The following is a 20,323-nucleotide window of genomic DNA, read 5'->3' as shown; positions in this document are numbered from 1 at the left end:
CTCTTCTGTTTTCCCCCGTCCGTCGCGTTCTTTTTTATCTGCGTATCCAATGTGTCGTAAATGGCTGTGCAAGGTAGTGAAATACACAGCATACAAAACTAATTAATCTGTATGAATCAATTAAATATCAAAAGTAAAACCAATGTAATAACAGCTTAAAACAGCATCTGAAAAACGATAACATCCAAGGAAACCACTTGCGATTGAAAGAGTCGTATATGGGAAAATTCAAAGGTTTATTATAAATTGATATAAAAGGATTACTCTGAACATTTTTCAATGATTTTCTATGCAACAATAATATAATATTTCTATATAATAACTTTCTCTGTTAATGTTGTACATTATTTGACATTCTTTACTGTGAATTACCCATATTTGCTTATCAAACAAATTTAAATTGACTTGTGTTGCAGATATCTACCCTGTTCTATAAATTATTTCAAGGAATCTAAATATAACAGCTGTTTCTTCCATATTTATGTAAAAATGTATTGGATAAGTTTTCAAGTAACCGATACTCTGTGACGCCATCATTTCTTTTTAACAAAATTTCAGCTGATTATAATGATGTTTTTATAAATTAAAAATTTTAAAAATTTATAGCTATTGCTTAAAAAATGTTTATTTTTGGATTTACTACCACTGCACATTTTTTCACGATATCATACATTAATATAATCTTTTTATCTTTTCCTACAGTCCCCCAGATCTAGCAACATGCAGATCTTCGTAGGGACCTTAACAGGGAAAACTATTACTCTTGAAGTTGAAGCTTCTGACAAGATAGAGAATGCGAAAGCTAAGATCCAAGAAACAGAGGAGATTATTACCATCGCTGCTAGCAATTCTCAATAGAAACATATGCAAGATAACTAGGATATTTCAATTTAACTGCATCGTTTGCAAAGATTACAGTCCATTGGGCCACAAGATTTAAATATTAACGTAAAGACAAAGAAGATCTTGATACTAGTCTTGAATACGTGCTTGAATTTAGTCCATTGCGCCAACAAAATGTTCCTGCAACTACGAATGATAAAAATGTATTTGGGTAAGGTACACCAACGCCATCACGTTACAGGATACCTCCAAGAGCATTAATTCTCAATTCAGAAGAAGCAAAAACGTTTGCTTTACTAAAACATTACGGATTAGGTCAATACGTGCCTATATTTCTTGAACAATATATATATACATATATATGTATGTATGTATGTATTTTAGTTTGAGATTGATTTGTTTATGACTTAAAACTAATGAAGATTTAATTGAAATTGATTTAATTGAAATATGAAGCTGACAGAAAAGCTATATTAAAAGTGATAAACAGATCATAAAAATATCAGCGACACAAAAAGAATTTATTACCTTTTCTTAATTATGTCTAATTCTAATTATTTATTATTATTTTATTTGTTATAAAAGCTAAAGCTGATTTAATGTATAAATTTAAAATTATTAATTAAGTATTATTTCTTATACTAACTTAGTACAGTTAAGAACACATATGATACATTTCAATTTTTGCTTACAAAGATACATTCACATACATTTACATACGAAATGGCTGTAAAATTGTTGTATTCTCAATGTGTGATAATACTTTATTAATAAGTACACATTTTGTTTGCTTTAGGATCATGCGGAATTGAACGCACATTTAGACAATCGTTCAATTCACTATCCTTCATTTGATCCAACTGATTTATTTTTGCCATTGTCTCCGCGATATTGTTTTGATCCTATTTAATAAATTAGAGAATAATTATATGCAACTTTAACTTAATCATACTGAATTTAGAAACATAAATATGTGTATACTGATAAATATGAGCTGCTACCTTTATCAGATTTAGCTTTTGATAGTTTCTCCTTTAGCGTCAAATGTTTTTGTCTTTGATCTTTTTCTTCCGGTAGCTATTTTTAAATAGAAAAGTTTATAAGCGAAGCATAAACAATGAAAGATAAAATATATCTTAGAAAGAAAATGTAGAAGAAGATATCACTTTTGCCTTGGCATAAGAATTCATCTTTTGAATTTTAAAGTACGTAGAAATTGTTCTTTCCTTTGATACAGTAAAATTTGGGTATCTTGATGCATTATCTGTGATAAAATTATTTTCCACATAATGTACAAATGAATTTTGCATAGCATTTAAACATTGAATACCTATGAAATTTATTTTATAATTCAAGCAATTACAATCTTTAGGTATATTTGTAAAGGTATATTATTATCTTAGTACCACTTTGATCTTCTTTCACATGCTTGTTGTTTAATTTTGCTCTCACATTTTCATGAAATTGTACATTACGAATTTGATGAATTTTAGTTAATTGCGTTCTTAATGCTGTAGCAGTATTCACATCTTTTGTCAATCCATCTACATATTTATCGGAAAATTCTAATTGTGAGATAATATTACTCTTTTCCTTCAGATACGTACTTAATCCTCTGTCCTTTGATGATGCATTACTTGATTTTATACTTAAAGGTTTCTGTTTATAATGGAGAATAGATTTTATTTCTGTGTAACTCACCGTACTATCAAATGGAGTATCTTTGGATATCTGTAGCCGTTTACCACAAACTCCAGGTAATTTCATTAGCATATCAGATAAAAAGTGTGTAATTGTAGATTCTTTTTCTCTATTTGGAATAATTTCTAATGGACTACTTGCTAGACACATTTGAGGATATGTAAAAGCTTTAGATTTGGAAATTGAAAATTTAATTTCATAAAATAAAATTCCATCTTTATTCTTTGGTAAATAATATCCATACTAAAACGTTATACATATTTATATACAAAAATTATATTTGAAGGGAAATTGCAAGACGAATAAACATAGATATTGTCGTTTATACCATATTTTTCCAGTGTCTACGTAATTGGTCATAATCTTTGAAAGCACATTTTGCTGGAAGTTCTTTAGATACAGATAATACTTTGCCTTTTTTTGTACTACAAAAATTAGAAAATTTTATTTTAAACCAAATATACATATATATTCCATATATATTCCACTAAATGAAATAAATTAGTTACCTTGGTAACACATGTACAAATGGAAGATTATAACGAGATAAATCAACGTATCCTTTAGGGTCTGCTAAAAAATGTGATAATATAGATGGTGAAAGATAGTCTTCAAGTTTTATATATGGAATTTTAAGTATTTCTGCATGAAGTTGCAAACACATTTTCCTTTCTAGAAACTTTTTAATGTTAACATATTTCATATGATTTTAATATCAGTTATACAAAGAACAAAATTAGATTTTCCATTACCCCCTATAAGTATATCTAATTTTAATGCTCTAGTTCCTTCTATAAAGTTATAAAAATGTTTTCCTTGAACAAAATAATCATCAACTTTATTCCACAAAGGAGCTATCTTAGTTTGTATCGTATACCTAAGACAACTTTTATAAACTTCTGTAGTAACTGATCTTAATCCTCGATACTGACAGAAATAAAAACCAGTTTATCATTGAAATAATATATTTAGAGTCAATAAAGATTTGTATCGTGAATATACCACTAGTTTAAAATTTCTCAAAATTTTGTCCAATCTACCAGTTTCAGAAAATTGTTTATGCGTTATAACAAATATATATCTTTCTGTACCCATTACTGGCGAAGCAATAACGTCAGATATTAAATGAATAAGTAATCTAAAATTTTATTGTTAGTAAAATATAAAGATCATTAAGATCATTATGATAGTATTATGGAATAGAAAGTTTTTGAAAGGGCAGAATTTGCCCTTGACTTACCGGCATTTCATTGTTTGCCAATAAAAATGTGATTTTGCCGATGGATCATGAACTTCAAGAAAATCAGTTTCGCAAATTGCACAACATAGGTTACTCATTTCCGGAAATAAAGCGTACAGAACCGACTGTTCTTTTTTTTTATTCATAAGATTACAAGCATCCATTATATATAATTGCTTGCTATTCTTAATTATTTTATGTTCTTGTAGATCCAATTTATACTAACAATTTTTCAAAAACGTATTTTCGAATGAATAGCCAACATTTAAAATTCTAAAAGTTGTAGTAATATTTTAAATATGATTTTTATGAAGAAGCTTTATTCTCAATTATGTTAAAATTAAACTTGTATGTGAGACATCTAAACTTTTCATATTTAAAAGAAATTTAAAATCTTGTTAAGTAAAAAGACGACTCTTTTTCTATTACCAACATATTATCTTATTTAGCGGTTACTGAGGAGTTTATATTATATATATTGGTACGGATCACTGAACCGCTTTGTTCAATAAAGTGCGCGAAAAATTCAAGATAACTACATATTAAGATGTAAGCATAGCTTTTTTAATAGAGACTTGCTTGAAATTCTCCCTTAGAAAACAAAATATTTTTTAATAACCTTGCATGACTGAATGAAAACCTTTTAATTTATTGTGACTTTTAACGACGAAACTTAAAGTTTTCCAATAGCGTATTTCCTGTACTTTGAATTCTTATTCACTCCTTGCTATAGTACTGGCATCGAATTTTTGACCAATATATAGATGTATTTGGCATTTCAGATATGTGAACGTGATTTCAAATTTCGATTTTAAATTACTTTATTTTGAATTATATTGATATCGCTAAATATAAGGCCAGATTCATATGTAACACAACGGTTCAGTAATGTTCAATTATGTTGTATGTTCGTAACTTCAAGCCATTTGAAGTAAACGCCGCGTAATTCAAATTTCAACACTATGCATAGCGTATTCTATAACGAATAAATTAATTACTATGTACTTACATAAATAGTTTTAAGGCGGGGAATCTACTGGTTTAAAAGTTATGACTATGTAAAACTGAGCATACTTTGGCTAATTTACGACCATTTTTACACATTACTTTGACGTCATATTGCTTCTATCCATCATTCAGTTGGTCCGTACAGATGACCAATGTACTGAAATTTGTGGGAAATTACATAGTTTATACAAGTTCGCAAGTATTTACTAACATAACAGCCGGTCTCATGATACTGCTCTCATCTACTGAACTATAAACTATTTACTGAATTATAAATAGAAATCGATATAGCGAACAAATAAGTTGTAAAACACCTTGAAAATGCTCAGTTTTACAATCATAAACTTCTAACTAACAAGTTCCTTGCATTAAAACTTCGAAGTTTTATTAATATAAAAATTAGAATTGTCTTTTAATTGGCATTATTTAACGAATAGAAAACAGGATAACTAAGTATAATAAAAGAAAATGTAAGCTATGATTTTTATGGTTTGAAATTTATATATATAATACAGTTTCATTTTACTAACAATGAGGGGAATAAAATAAAGAACAATTAGTTAGATGCGAAAAAAGTTAACTTTATTCAGATAAGATAAGATACATAATTCAAATTAATGTTTAATTAAGTAACACTTAAAATACGAAAGAAAGTAAAAAATATACAGAAAAAATGTATTTGATTAGTTTAATATTATGTTTCTATTTACTAATTACTGTAGAAATAGTACTAAAAGTAAAATATTTTATCATTTCCTGATATATACATTTAATTTGACGGTACATACTAGCACACATTTTAATGTGTGTACGTCATTTTTAAAAAATTATAAAGCATATACATATAAGAGATAGGAATCAACTAATTTATATATGTACATAATTATATATATATATATGTGTGTGTGTGTGTGTGTGTTCATGTATTAAGCAAAAGTTACACGAACTACAGCTTTAATTTCTTTCCGACAAATTATACATTGATCGAAATTTGGTGAACAGTAATGGCAAGTTGCCAGATGTCCACAAGGTAGAAATGTAATAGTCGCTTCTCGTTCCGTGCAAACTTTACACAACCGAGTATCCTTCAACTTTTGATTTTTTCGCTCCAGAGCAGCTAAAATAATAAACAGTATACTGTTTAAATATAATATATAATAAAATTTATTATACGTATACGAATTTCATACAAATTAAAGAATGTATGATCTATCTGTGTTTTTATTTTTATTACTTACCAATTTCCTCAACGAGAGTCATCTCGTTTGTTTCTATTTTCTTATCGGATCCCTCATGATCCTCAACGGTACTTTCTATTGGTTTCTTAACTCCTTTTAGTCTCAAACGGCTACGTTCATATGCCGTCGGGTTTCGTACAGATATTGAAAATCGATGGTCATTAAAATCAAATGACTCTTGATGTTGTTGCTCTTGATAAGGCCAAGATCTATTTCTATTATTTCGTTTTGTCCGTAGAAATTTATCAGGATCTACTCCGATTGGTACATTATTACAATGTTCATTGCGAACAAATTTGCACTCTGGAGAATACATCTGATGAATTTGCATGGGAGTATGACCCTCTGACCAGTGACTTATCACCAATTGACATTCAAAACAACGGACTATATCCGTTTCTCCCGTATAGTACAGTCCTGCAGCTGCAAGACTGACAGGGTCAATGAAAGATACAGGCCAGTTTAGAAAACTCGCACGTCTTGCTGCTTCAAAACGAAAATCATCATAATTTTCTTGAATGCCACGCGACGTGGATGGAACCGGCGGAATTGGATGATCCGGCGGCATTTGTATTGGGAATGTTGGTGGCATTGACGACGTCGACGGCATCGGTGATGTTAAATCATCCACCCTGGCTGAAGATGCAGAGGATGTTAAATCAACCACAATTACTTGACATTCGGCTAAATCATCCGCCGAATTTGAATCAACCGACGAAGTTGAACCAACCGACGAAGTTGGATCAACCGATGGGTTGGAATCATCTGACAATGTCGAAGGAGTAGGCAGTGATTCTTCATGTTCCGAAGATTCTGAATTTTGTTCCCTCAAATATCGCGATTTCATTATAGGAATCATTTTATCCAAATAGTTACTCGAAGAGTATTGAAACCTAGAAAAAAAGAAAAAGAAAAAAAAGAAATTAAAATATCTAGTAATTGTAACAAGCCGATATTATCGAAGTAATCTCAGTTCCGTGTGTTTTAGCGCAAAAGTTAAACATTGTCTTTGAAGAATTACAGCGATTTTATTTGATATTTGAAGCGTTTAAAGGATTTTTTTCTATACAATCTACATAAATTCTTTCGCTACGATATTTTGACTTACAAATGGTAAAACGTTTTTAGTTAACTTATTTTCGAGAAATATTATACGTGTACAGTTGATCAAACAAAAATATATTACAGACAAAACTTACGAATATGAGATGTTCACGTACCGCTACAACAGCTCACCAACTCTTCAAATGGAATCTTGACAAAGATGTAATATCCTGTTCTTGTATATTTTCAGTTCAACAATATCGTATTTTTAAATTTACTAATACTGCACTATCGTACGAACGAACCATACAAACTCATCCGCTATTAGACTAATACTGAACCTTGCTGCTATTTCCTACAAATCTTATCCCTACCATCCCACTATAAGGTACTGTGCAGAGTGCGTAAGTTGTCGACCAATCAAACGTCATTGATGCTCCGCCCCTTACGTATCGTACTGTACTGTACTGTATTATCATTGGTTGAATAAGCCAGGGCCGCTAGATACAGCGAGAGAATGTATCTCTTACTTACTTTCGGAAACGATGCCGCTTTTCAATGAATTCTTATTTGCTCCGTTTTTACTTGGCAATATTAATACGTTGTTTAAAAGTAGTTAAAAAGTAAAAACTGCTATGGAATTTCCATATCGTTATGTTTCAGATTTCTCATTTTCGTCAACATTTAATCGATACATTGCTTCATCGTTCTGGTGTCCACGGTCCTATTTCAAGGATCGAAAACAACACTTTAACTAATTGTATACCTGGGTATACGTGACTACAAAGTTTAGTGGAAGGATAATTACCGTCGTAAACAGTATTGTCTAAAATCTCAAGTAATTATTCCGTGTTTAATTTTAATAAATAACACTAGAGTATACACGGCCTCGGTATTAATCACCGCGGATTATAATAAAATTATTTTTACAAATAAGTACGCAATTTGTTTAATATGTGAAACATCTCACACAGGATTTCTGCAGGAAAATTCAACCGTTTGTAACAATTTATAAATTTATTTTGAGATAAAGTTCTCTCGCCATGCGAATAATAAGACGCTGTAGCATTATGTTGTATTATATTTTATCTATCATATCATATTATATATATATATCGCAATCATATATCGTCTTTGTCACTTTTCGCAAATATCCCTTACGTTTGGCAACAATATACAATATCGACGAAGTAAAACCATTAAAATCGACGATGCCTATGTTTTGTTACACGCAATCCTGAAATTCCTAAAATGACTGATCATTCTCATTATTGAATGTCTCTAGCAGGTGTTTATATTCGTGTTCAATGTAGCGGCGTATCTACAGTATCCGTTTGCTCTCTTTTCGCTTGTTTCTTCTTCAATTTTCTTTATTTTTCTCTAGCATTTTGCATTTTGTGCGTGTTAGGCACCAAAGTTTCTTAGGGCCACAAGTGAACGTTCTAAATTTTCCATTTTTGTTCTATCTTGCTGTACGTTTCTATTTACTAAGAAAACAGCAAGTAGAATTTCAAAAGAAAAATCTTTCTATTTATAACGGTATTATAATAACGGGTGCGTTTCTTATTGGCTTTATCTCTCCTGAGAAAATTCACCTATTATTCTAAACATTCTATGTTTGTATGGAACCTTCAATAGCCTAAATGACTTTTTCTTCAATACAATCGAGTATAAGAGGCGACAGGTATACGGGCTGATAGAACAAAGGCCGCCTGCTAATCTGAGGGATATTAGTTAACTTAATCCTAAGATTTACAGCGGCTCCTCAGACTACCTGAACATACTGTTTATGTCGCATCAACCTCTGGCGACCACCCTTATGTGGCTAACTACGGGGCCGTTAGGGTGTTTATTGTCAAGTATCGGTACGGCCGATTCATTAAAGGCGAGCTATGCAATTCCTCGTCTCTGCTAGGTGGAACGTTCATCCCATGTCCGTGGCTACGATCGGCGACCGGCCGTCTCCTCTAGCCCAAGCTCTTTGTCTCAAATTTCGAATAACTGTGTTTAGGTTGTTTCGTAATTGCTAAAGCATTCGTGTTTTTCCGAGTGATTCCAACAGGGGGTCCCGTTGTCCTCTCATCTCCGACATATGTATATATATAAGTTCCAAAGACAATATATGATTGCGCTATATATATATGTCGGGTTAGGGTTAACACTTGGGTTTGGGGCGTGTAAAGAATCTGCGCCAGGGTCGCTCATCGTCGGTGTACAATCGATGATATCTTTTATTGTCACAAATGCAAGATAAACTACCGGTCTCGATACTCGAACGATAATGACAACGATCGTGGGGTCGATATAGCGAATCCACGGCCCACGGGATAACTGATCTACTTTACTTCAAAGTCCAAGTCGAACTCGACTTACTCCTCGTGATACAAGGATCGCTTGATTAACTCTCTACTAAGACGTAGATTATTCACTGATCGTACAAACATACTAGGTATCTAACTAATGCGACTGTAAGAAAAAGAATGACTTTCCGTCGCAACGACGCTGCAGAGGAAAACTATGGTGGGATGTGCCTAAGGGCACGAGGTCATCGGATTCGTCAAAGAAAGCCTCCGCTCGGAGGGTGAGGGAAATAGACGTTGCTGTTAATTGGTTAATCTCCATGTTGGCGGTTAGAAAAGGATGCTAGCCGCTCTCGAGAGAGGGTTCCTAGCGGGAAACGTCGTACGTGAGGAAAGCAGATCTTCCGTATCTTGCCGCAATAGGTGACAGATATACGGGCTGATATAATAAAGACTGTTTGCCAATCTAAAGGACTTTAGTTAACCAGATCCTAAGATTTGTAACGGTTCCTCAGGCTATCTGAACATAAACTGCGAATGATGCGTCGGCATCTGGCGACCATCTTACCCAAAGAATGGGGTCTGTGTGTGGCCGCTGGAATGTTTTATTGTCAAGTGCCGGTACAGCCAATTCTTTAAAGGAAAGCTATGTAACTTCGTATCTCTGTTAGGTGGAACGTTCATCCCGTGGCCGTGGCTACATTCGGCGACCGGTCGTCGCCTCGAGTCCAAGCTCATTGTCTCAAGTTTCGAATGGCTGTGTTTGGGTTATTTCGTGAATGCTATTGAGGTTTTTCCAAGTAATTCCAACGGGTGGCCCCGTTGTCCTTTCATCTCCGACATATATATATATAGCAGTGGTGTGATCCGAGCGCGGTGGTGGTCGTCTCCCCGAGAGGACAAGGAATTTATCCAAGGGCAGTTAGTCTCATTTGAAAATTCATACTGCATACATCGCGAGCCCTGACGAATAAAATCGCTAGTCTAACGAATATGGAAAAATATCAAAAGTCGAGTCGAATTTCTGTAAATCATTAACTATATCTATCACGAAACAATTTGTGACGCTTCTATTATTATTTAATTTATTGTTAAAAATAACTGTTAACACAGTTAACACACTGTTAACACAGTGTTAAATTCATTGAACCACCCCTATTATCTTAATCGAAACAAGTGGACGGATTATTTCGCGGCGTCGATTATACGAATCGTAGCGGGAATTTACGCTTCTCGCTGACCCGTTTTCCTCCCGACCGCGTCTCTCCGCGAACTGTCGTAACAAACTTGTTTTGTTTCTCTACCACATTGTTACATCGCCCTTCTATATCTTCACGAGCTTTTGTGACAACATAAAATAAACACATGACCGACCAGTTCGTTCTGTATCTTTGGACCACATTTTGATATGTACGCAACGATGCTTTTGCCCATCCAAGTTGATGTGCAATTCCGACACGATACACAGACACGCAACGGATCCGAACGCTCCATTTGCAGATTTTTTTTTTTTTTTTTTTTTTTCGTCGTCACATCAAAGTAATGATGCGCATGTATGCAGCGGTGATTCGCAACAATGATGCACGACGATGATACGCGGTGATACACAACAAACGGATACGCATCTCTGGAAGAAGACATTTTTATAATTTCACAAGTTTTCATTTTGCAATGAAAATAGACTTATGACCGCAAACGAATTCGGAGAAGAATGTTTCCTGCGGCGGAAACACGAATTGAAGCTCTGTATTGAAAAACGAAACTGTAGAGCACTGTGACCATGCGGAAGAAATTTCTTTATTCAAAAATATTAGAAATCAGAACTTCTAATGATTTCTATCCTGTATGATAATGTATTGATGGATGGATTTATTACAATGGATTAAACAAAAAACGATGATTATTCAACGTGAACTTAACGCAATAGTGTGTACTACAACTCTCTATTAAGGACTCTTGACTTTTGACTCTCCGGCTCCTAACATCAACGGCTGCGGTGCCGAAATATATTAATGACCGTTAACAGCTGAGGTCCATTTCTTATGAACAATATGCAAAGAAACAACTTCCAGAAACAATTTCGTAAAAAGGCTGCCCATTTTCATCGGTTCCATCGATTAGTTTGTGGAGAAACGATTAAATACAACGAAAAAGACAGGTATGACAATGATAAATATGCGGAGCATTGGAGAAAAGGATTGGTTTGAAAGGAACGATTTGACTAGTTTGCGTGATTGAAAACGAAATGAAACGAAGAATTCGTTTCAATAGAAAGATTTGACTGGTCAACGTGATTAAAAACAAAACGGATCGACCGTCAACGGGTCGTGTACCATTGCGTGCTTCCTATTCCATTGCTGAATTTTAGATTTTTGAACACGTAGTGGTCTAAACTATCGAGATAATCGATTATCTCGCGAAGCGGCGAAATTTGCCGAAGTTGACCGATGTGCAGCCGACGGTTCGAGATCGTAGATAAACAGATGCATCGCATCTTAACTAATGTTTGCGTCTAAATATGTAAATCGACGTTGCGTTACATTGTATTCGAGGAGCTAAGGAGAGAAAAGATAAGAGTAAATGCGGGGCAAAGGACAGAGAAATACGAGGAGAAAATCAGGAAAATGCAACGAGGTGAGATTAATAAAAAAATGTCCGAGAGAAAAGGATTTATAAGAGGAAGAATAGAGTTTCGGTAAAGAAAGATTAGAGTATATACAAAGAGTAGCATAGTAAAACAATGATGGAAAATATATGCAACAAAAAGGTGCAGGTCAGTATCATATTGAAAACAGAACATTATGGTAATCAAAGATAAAGGCAATTTAATAAAATATAAGGCTCAAGGTATAATAGTAGGTATGAAGATATATAATTACTATATACTATATTACAGGTTACTAGAGTATTTGACAGCAAGGACAAGCAAAAGTAGCCAAAAACTAATTATTAGAGCAAAATATTAGAGGAATCCAAAAAGCAATAACATACGGGTTAGAGGAGCTCATTAATTATTAATAAAGCTGATTGCGTTTTCTCCCTTTAAGCGAAGTTTTTTGTATCCAGTGTCAAGAGCTCTTTTGACAAAACGCTTTGATTCTAGTAGACTACAATTTTTCAACAATTGTATTTTCATTGCAACGACTTCTTTTACAATTATGTTGTAATATTTGTTGTATCTGAAGGAACAAAAACGTGAGGATTTTCGTGGATAATTTATGACATACGGTCACACCGACCCTGGTATGGATTACAGAATTCTAATAAGAGACAGTGAAAATAAAAGAGAGAGAGAGAACGATATTCGATGTATCCTTATCTATTTCTAATGGATATATATTTATTATTCTGATTAGGGAAGTTACATTTTGATAGGAGAAGAAAAGAGCAGAAGAACTTGTTTCGTAATCGTAGTCATAGTTCTATACACAGATCTGAAAAGTCCTGTGAAGGAAACCAATTTTAATAAATAGTAATAGGAGTTATAGGGAATATTTTACTTTTCAAAGTATAATAATAATATATATTTTTTCAAAGTACAAAAGTATAAAAGTTTCGTATCGCTTCGAAATTGATGAAAATATTTTGTTAGAGGTCTTGAAATTTCTCTATGTAGTAGACAATAGAGGCTCGCCGCATGTTAGTCATAAAGAGGTTTCCATCAAGACATACGGACAGAACAGGCAGGAAAATAAAATTACCAGCTCATTCGTCGCCTTTAGAAAACATATTTTTTCACTCGATTGTATTGAAGAAAAAGTCATTTAGGCTATTGAAGGTTCCATACAAACATAGAATGTTTAGAATAATAGGTGAATTTTCTCAAGAGAGATAAAGGCAATAAGAAACGCACCCGTTATTATAATACCGTTATAAATAGAAAGATTTTCCTTTTGAAATTCTACTTGCTGTTTTCTTAGTAAATAGAAACGTACAGCAAGATAGAACAAAAATGGAAAATTTAGAACGTTCACTTGTGGCCCTAAGAAACTTTGGTGCCTAACACGCACAAAATGCAAAATGCTAGAGAAAAATAAAGAAAATTGAAGAAGAAACAAGCGAAAAGAGAGCAAAGGGATACCGTAGATACGCCGCTACATTGAACACGAATATAAACACCTGCTAGAGACATTCAATAATGAGAATGATCAGTCATTTTAGGAATTTCAGGATTGCGTGTAACAAAACATAGGCATCGTCGATTTTAATGGTTTTACTTCGTCGATATTGTATATTGTTGCCAAACGTAAGGGATATTTGCGAAAAGTGACAAAGACGATATATGATTGCGATATATATATATAATATGATATGATAGATAAAATATAATACAACATAATGCTACAGCGTCTTATTATTCGCATGGCGAGAGAACTTTATCTCAAAATAAATTTATAAATTGTTACAAACGGTTGAATTTTCCTGCAGAAATCCTGTGTGAGATGTTTCACATATTAAACAAATTGCGTACTTATTTGTAAAAATAATTTTATTATAATCCGCGGTGATTAATACCGAGGCCGTGTATACTCTAGTGTTATTTATTAAAATTAAACACGGAATAATTACTTGAGATTTTAGACAATACTGTTTACGACGGTAATTATCCTTCCACTAAACTTTGTAGTCACGTATACCCAGGTATACAATTAGTTAAAGTGTTGTTTTCGATCCTTGAAATAGGACCGTGGACACCAGAACGATGAAGCAATGTATCGATTAAATGTTGACGAAAATGAGAAATCTGAAACATAACGATATGGAAATTCCATAGCAGTTTTTACTTTTTAACTACTTTTAAACAACGTATTAATATTGCCAAGTAAAAACGGAGCAAATAAGAATTCATTGAAAAGCGGCATCGTTTCCGAAAGTAAGTAAGAGATACATTCTCTCGCTGTATCTAGCGGCCCTGGCTTATTCAACCAATGATAATACAGTACAGTACAGTACGATACGTAAGGGGCGGAGCATCAATGACGTTTGATTGGTCGACAACTTACGCACTCTGCACAGTACCTTATAGTGGGATGGTAGGGATAAGATTTGTAGGAAATAGCAGCAAGGTTCAGTATTAGTCTAATAGCGGATGAGTTTGTGTGGTTCGTTCGTACGATAGTGCAGTATTAGTAAATTTAAAAATACGATATTGTTGAACTGAAAATATACAAGAACAGGATATTACATCTTTGTCAAGATTCCATTTGAAGAGTTGGTGAGCTGTTGTAGCGGTACGTGAACATCTCATATTCGTAAGTTTTGTCTGTAATATATTTTTGTTTGATCAACTGTACACGTATAATATTTCTCGAAAATAAGTTAACTAAAAACGTTTTACCATTTGTAAGTCAAAATATCGTAGCGAAAGAATTTATGTAGATTGTATAGAAAAAAATCCTTTAAACGCTTCAAATATCAAATAAAATCGCTGTAATTCTTCAAAGACAATGTTTAACTTTTGCGCTAAAACACACGGAACTGAGATTACTTCGATAATATCGGCTTGTTACAATTACTAGATATTTTAATTTCTTTTTTTTCTTTTTCTTTTTTTCTAGGTTTCAATACTCTTCGAGTAACTATTTGGATAAAATGATTCCTATAATGAAATCGCGATATTTGAGGGAACAAAATTCAGAATCTTCGGAACATGAAGAATCACTGCCTACTCCTTCGACATTGTCAGATGATTCCAACCCATCGGTTGATCCAACTTCGTCGGTTGGTTCAACTTCGTCGGTTGATTCAAATTCGGCGGATGATTTAGCCGAATGTCAAGTAATTGTGGTTGATTTAACATCCTCTGCATCTTCAGCCAGGGTGGATGATTTAACATCACCGATGCCGTCGACGTCGTCAATGCCACCAACATTCCCAATACAAATGCCGCCGGATCATCCAATTCCGCCGGTTCCATCCACGTCGCGTGGCATTCAAGAAAATTATGATGATTTTCGTTTTGAAGCAGCAAGACGTGCGAGTTTTCTAAACTGGCCTGTATCTTTCATTGACCCTGTCAGTCTTGCAGCTGCAGGACTGTACTATACGGGAGAAACGGATATAGTCCGTTGTTTTGAATGTCAATTGGTGATAAGTCACTGGTCAGAGGGTCATACTCCCATGCAAATTCATCAGATGTATTCTCCAGAGTGCAAATTTGTTCGCAATGAACATTGTAATAATGTACCAATCGGAGTAGATCCTGATAAATTTCTACGGACAAAACGAAATAATAGAAATAGATCTTGGCCTTATCAAGAGCAACAACATCAAGAGTCATTTGATTTTAATGACCATCGATTTTCAATATCTGTACGAAACCCGACGGCATATGAACGTAGCCGTTTGAGACTAAAAGGAGTTAAGAAACCAATAGAAAGTACCGTTGAGGATCATGAGGGATCCGATAAGAAAATAGAAACAAACGAGATGACTCTCGTTGAGGAAATTGGTAAGTAATAAAAATAAAAACACAGATAGATCATACATTCTTTAATTTGTATGAAATTCGTATACGTATAATAAATTTTATTATATATTATATTTAAACAGTATACTGTTTATTATTTTAGCTGCTCTGGAGCGAAAAAATCAAAAGTTGAAGGATACTCGGTTGTGTAAAGTTTGCACGGAACGAGAAGCGACTATTACATTTCTACCTTGTGGACATCTGGCAACTTGCCATTACTGTTCACCAAATTTCGATCAATGTATAATTTGTCGGAAAGAAATTAAAGCTGTAGTTCGTGTAACTTTTGCTTAATACATGAACACACACACACACACACACATATATATATATATAATTATGTACATATATAAATTAGTTGATTCCTATCTCTTATATGTATATGCTTTATAATTTTTTAAAAATGACGTACACACATTAAAATGTGTGCTAGTATGTACCGTCAAATTAAATGTATATATCAGGAAATGATAAAATATTTTACTTTTAGTACTATTTCTACAGTAATTAGTAAATAGAAACATAATATTAAACTAATCAAATACATTTTTTCTGTATATTTTTTACTTTCTTTCGTATTTTAAGTGTTACTTAATTAAACATTAATTTGAATTATGTATCTTATCTTATCTGAATAAAGTTAACTTTTTTCGCATCTAACTAATTGTTCTTTATTTTATTCCCCTCATTGTTAGTAAAATGAAACTGTATTATATATATAAATTTCAAACCATAAAAATCATAGCTTACATTTTCTTTTATTATACTTAGTTATCCTGTTTTCTATTCGTTAAATAATGCCAATTAAAAGACAATTCTAATTTTTATATTAATAAAACTTCGAAGTTTTAATGCAAGGAACTTGTTAGTTAGAAGTTTATGATTGTAAAACTGAGCATTTTCAAGGTGTTTTACAACTTATTTGTTCGCTATATCGATTTCTATTTATAATTCAGTAAATAGTTTATAGTTCAGTAGATGAGAGCAGTATCATGAGACCGGCTGTTATGTTAGTAAATACTTGCGAACTTGTATAAACTATGTAATTTCCCACAAATTTCAGTACATTGGTCATCTGTACGGACCAACTGAATGATGGATAGAAGCAATATGACGTCAAAGTAATGTGTAAAAATGGTCGTAAATTAGCCAAAGTATGCTCAGTTTTACATAGTCATAACTTTTAAACCAGTAGATTCCCCGCCTTAAAACTATTTATGTAAGTACATAGTAATTAATTTATTCGTTATAGAATACGCTATGCATAGTGTTGAAATTTGAATTACGCGGCGTTTACTTCAAATGGCTTGAAGTTACGAACATACAACATAATTGAACATTACTGAACCGTTGTGTTACATATGAATCTGGCCTTATATTTAGCGATATCAATATAATTCAAAATAAAGTAATTTAAAATCGAAATTTGAAATCACGTTCACATATCTGAAATGCCAAATACATCTATATATTGGTCAAAAATTCGATGCCAGTACTATAGCAAGGAGTGAATAAGAATTCAAAGTACAGGAAATACGCTATTGGAAAACTTTAAGTTTCGTCGTTAAAAGTCACAATAAATTAAAAGGTTTTCATTCAGTCATGCAAGGTTATTAAAAAATATTTTGTTTTCTAAGGGAGAATTTCAAGCAAGTCTCTATTAAAAAAGCTATGCTTACATCTTAATATGTAGTTATCTTGAATTTTTCGCGCACTTTATTGAACAAAGCGGTTCAGTGATCCGTACCAATATATATAATATAAACTCCTCAGTAACCGCTAAATAAGATAATATGTTGGTAATAGAAAAAGAGTCGTCTTTTTACTTAACAAGATTTTAAATTTCTTTTAAATATGAAAAGTTTAGATGTCTCACATACAAGTTTAATTTTAACATAATTGAGAATAAAGCTTCTTCATAAAAATCATATTTAAAATATTACTACAACTTTTAGAATTTTAAATGTTGGCTATTCATTCGAAAATACGTTTTTGAAAAATTGTTAGTATAAATTGGATCTACAAGAACATAAAATAATTAAGAATAGCAAGCAATTATATATAATGGATGCTTGTAATCTTATGAATAAAAAAAAAGAACAGTCGGTTCTGTACGCTTTATTTCCGGAAATGAGTAACCTATGTTGTGCAATTTGCGAAACTGATTTTCTTGAAGTTCATGATCCATCGGCAAAATCACATTTTTATTGGCAAACAATGAAATGCCGGTAAGTCAAGGGCAAATTCTGCCCTTTCAAAAACTTTCTATTCCATAATACTATCATAATGATCTTAATGATCTTTATATTTTACTAACAATAAAATTTTAGATTACTTATTCATTTAATATCTGACGTTATTGCTTCGCCAGTAATGGGTACAGAAAGATATATATTTGTTATAACGCATAAACAATTTTCTGAAACTGGTAGATTGGACAAAATTTTGAGAAATTTTAAACTAGTGGTATATTCACGATACAAATCTTTATTGACTCTAAATATATTATTTCAATGATAAACTGGTTTTTATTTCTGTCAGTATCGAGGATTAAGATCAGTTACTACAGAAGTTTATAAAAGTTGTCTTAGGTATACGATACAAACTAAGATAGCTCCTTTGTGGAATAAAGTTGATGATTATTTTGTTCAAGGAAAACATTTTTATAACTTTATAGAAGGAACTAGAGCATTAAAATTAGATATACTTATAGGGGGTAATGGAAAATCTAATTTTGTTCTTTGTATAACTGATATTAAAATCATATGAAATATGTTAACATTAAAAAGTTTCTAGAAAGGAAAATGTGTTTGCAACTTCATGCAGAAATACTTAAAATTCCATATATAAAACTTGAAGACTATCTTTCACCATCTATATTATCACATTTTTTAGCAGACCCTAAAGGATACGTTGATTTATCTCGTTATAATCTTCCATTTGTACATGTGTTACCAAGGTAACTAATTTATTTCATTTAGTGGAATATATATGGAATATATATGTATATTTGGTTTAAAATAAAATTTTCTAATTTTTGTAGTACAAAAAAAGGCAAAGTATTATCTGTATCTAAAGAACTTCCAGCAAAATGTGCTTTCAAAGATTATGACCAATTACGTAGACACTGGAAAAATATGGTATAAACGACAATATCTATGTTTATTCGTCTTGCAATTTCCCTTCAAATATAATTTTTGTATATAAATATGTATAACGTTTTAGTATGGATATTATTTACCAAAGAATAAAGATGGAATTTTATTTTATGAAATTAAATTTTCAATTTCCAAATCTAAAGCTTTTACATATCCTCAAATGTGTCTAGCAAGTAGTCCATTAGAAATTATTCCAAATAGAGAAAAAGAATCTACAATTACACACTTTTTATCTGATATGCTAATGAAATTACCTGGAGTTTGTGGTAAACGGCTACAGATATCCAAAGATACTCCATTTGATAGTACGGTGAGTTACACAGAAATAAAATCTATTCTCCATTATAAACAGAAACCTTTAAGTATAAAATCAAGTAATGCATCATCAAAGGACAGAGGATTAAGTACGTATCTGAAGGAAAAGAGTAATATTATCTCACAATTAGAATTTTCCGATAAATATGTAGATGGATTGACAAAAGATGTGAATACTGCTACAGCATTAAGAACGCAATTAACTAAAATTCATCAAATTCGTAATGTACAATTTCATGAAAATATGAGAGCAAAATTAAACAACAAGCATGTGAAAGAAGATCAAAGTGGTACTAAGATAATAATATACCTTTACAAATATACCTAAAGATTGTAATTGCTTGAATTATAAAATAAATTTCATAGGTATTCAATGTTTAAATGCTATGCAAAATTCATTTGTACATTATGTGGAAAATAATTTTATCACAGATAATGCATCAAGATACCCAAATTTTACTGTATCAAAGGAAAGAACAATTTCTACGTACTTTAAAATTCAAAAGATGAATTCTTATGCCAAGGCAAAAGTGATATCTTCTTCTACATTTTCTTTCTAAGATATATTTTATCTTTCATTGTTTATGCTTCGCTTATAAACTTTTCTATTTAAAAATAGCTACCGGAAGAAAAAGATCAAAGACAAAAACATTTGACGCTAAAGGAGAAACTATCAAAAGCTAAATCTGATAAAGGTAGCAGCTCATATTTATCAGTATACACATATTTATGTTTCTAAATTCAGTATGATTAAGTTAAAGTTGCATATAATTATTCTCTAATTTATTAAATAGGATCAAAAGAATATCGCGGAGACAATGGCAAAAATAAATCAGTTGGATCAAATGAAGGATAGTGAATTGAACGATTGTCTAAATGTGCGTTCAATTCCGCATGATCCTAAAGCAAACAAAATGTGTACTTATTAATAAAGTATTATCACACATTGAGAATACAACAATTTTACAGCCATTTCGTATGTAAATGTATGTGAATGTATCTTTGTA

General features: G+C 32.1%; 2 protein-coding genes across 2 annotated transcripts; one reads left to right on the top strand and one right to left on the bottom strand.

Moving 5' to 3' along the window:
• Positions 1 to 2,866: 2,866 nt before the first annotated feature.
• Positions 2,867 to 4,035, bottom strand: LOC139996460 (uncharacterized protein C18orf63-like). Its single transcript, XM_072020833.2, has 5 exons — positions 3,785 to 4,035; positions 3,547 to 3,682; positions 3,297 to 3,471; positions 3,054 to 3,216; positions 2,867 to 2,969 (listed from the first exon to the last, which is right to left on the bottom strand). Exons 1-5 carry the CDS (start codon positions 3,946 to 3,948, stop codon positions 2,867 to 2,869), a joined length of 741 nt encoding a protein of 246 aa, XP_071876934.1. The 5' UTR covers positions 3,949 to 4,035.
• Positions 4,036 to 17,806: 13,771 nt separating this feature from the next.
• On the top strand, positions 17,807 to 19,698 carry LOC139996469 (uncharacterized protein C18orf63-like). The gene is made up of 5 exons (XM_072020842.1): positions 17,807 to 18,071; positions 18,174 to 18,309; positions 18,385 to 18,559; positions 18,640 to 18,802; positions 18,887 to 19,698. The coding sequence occupies exons 1-5, from the start codon at positions 17,908 to 17,910 to the stop codon at positions 18,987 to 18,989; spliced, it is 741 nt and encodes a 246-aa protein (XP_071876943.1). The 5' UTR covers positions 17,807 to 17,907; the 3' UTR covers positions 18,990 to 19,698.
• The last annotated feature ends 625 nt before the right edge of the window (positions 19,699 to 20,323 follow it).

Source organism: Bombus fervidus, chromosome 18 (assembly GCF_041682495.2).
Source record: "Bombus fervidus isolate BK054 chromosome 18, iyBomFerv1, whole genome shotgun sequence".
Lineage (NCBI taxonomy): Eukaryota > Metazoa > Arthropoda > Insecta > Hymenoptera > Apidae > Bombus > Bombus fervidus.
This window is presented reverse-complemented; position numbering and strand designations above follow the sequence as displayed.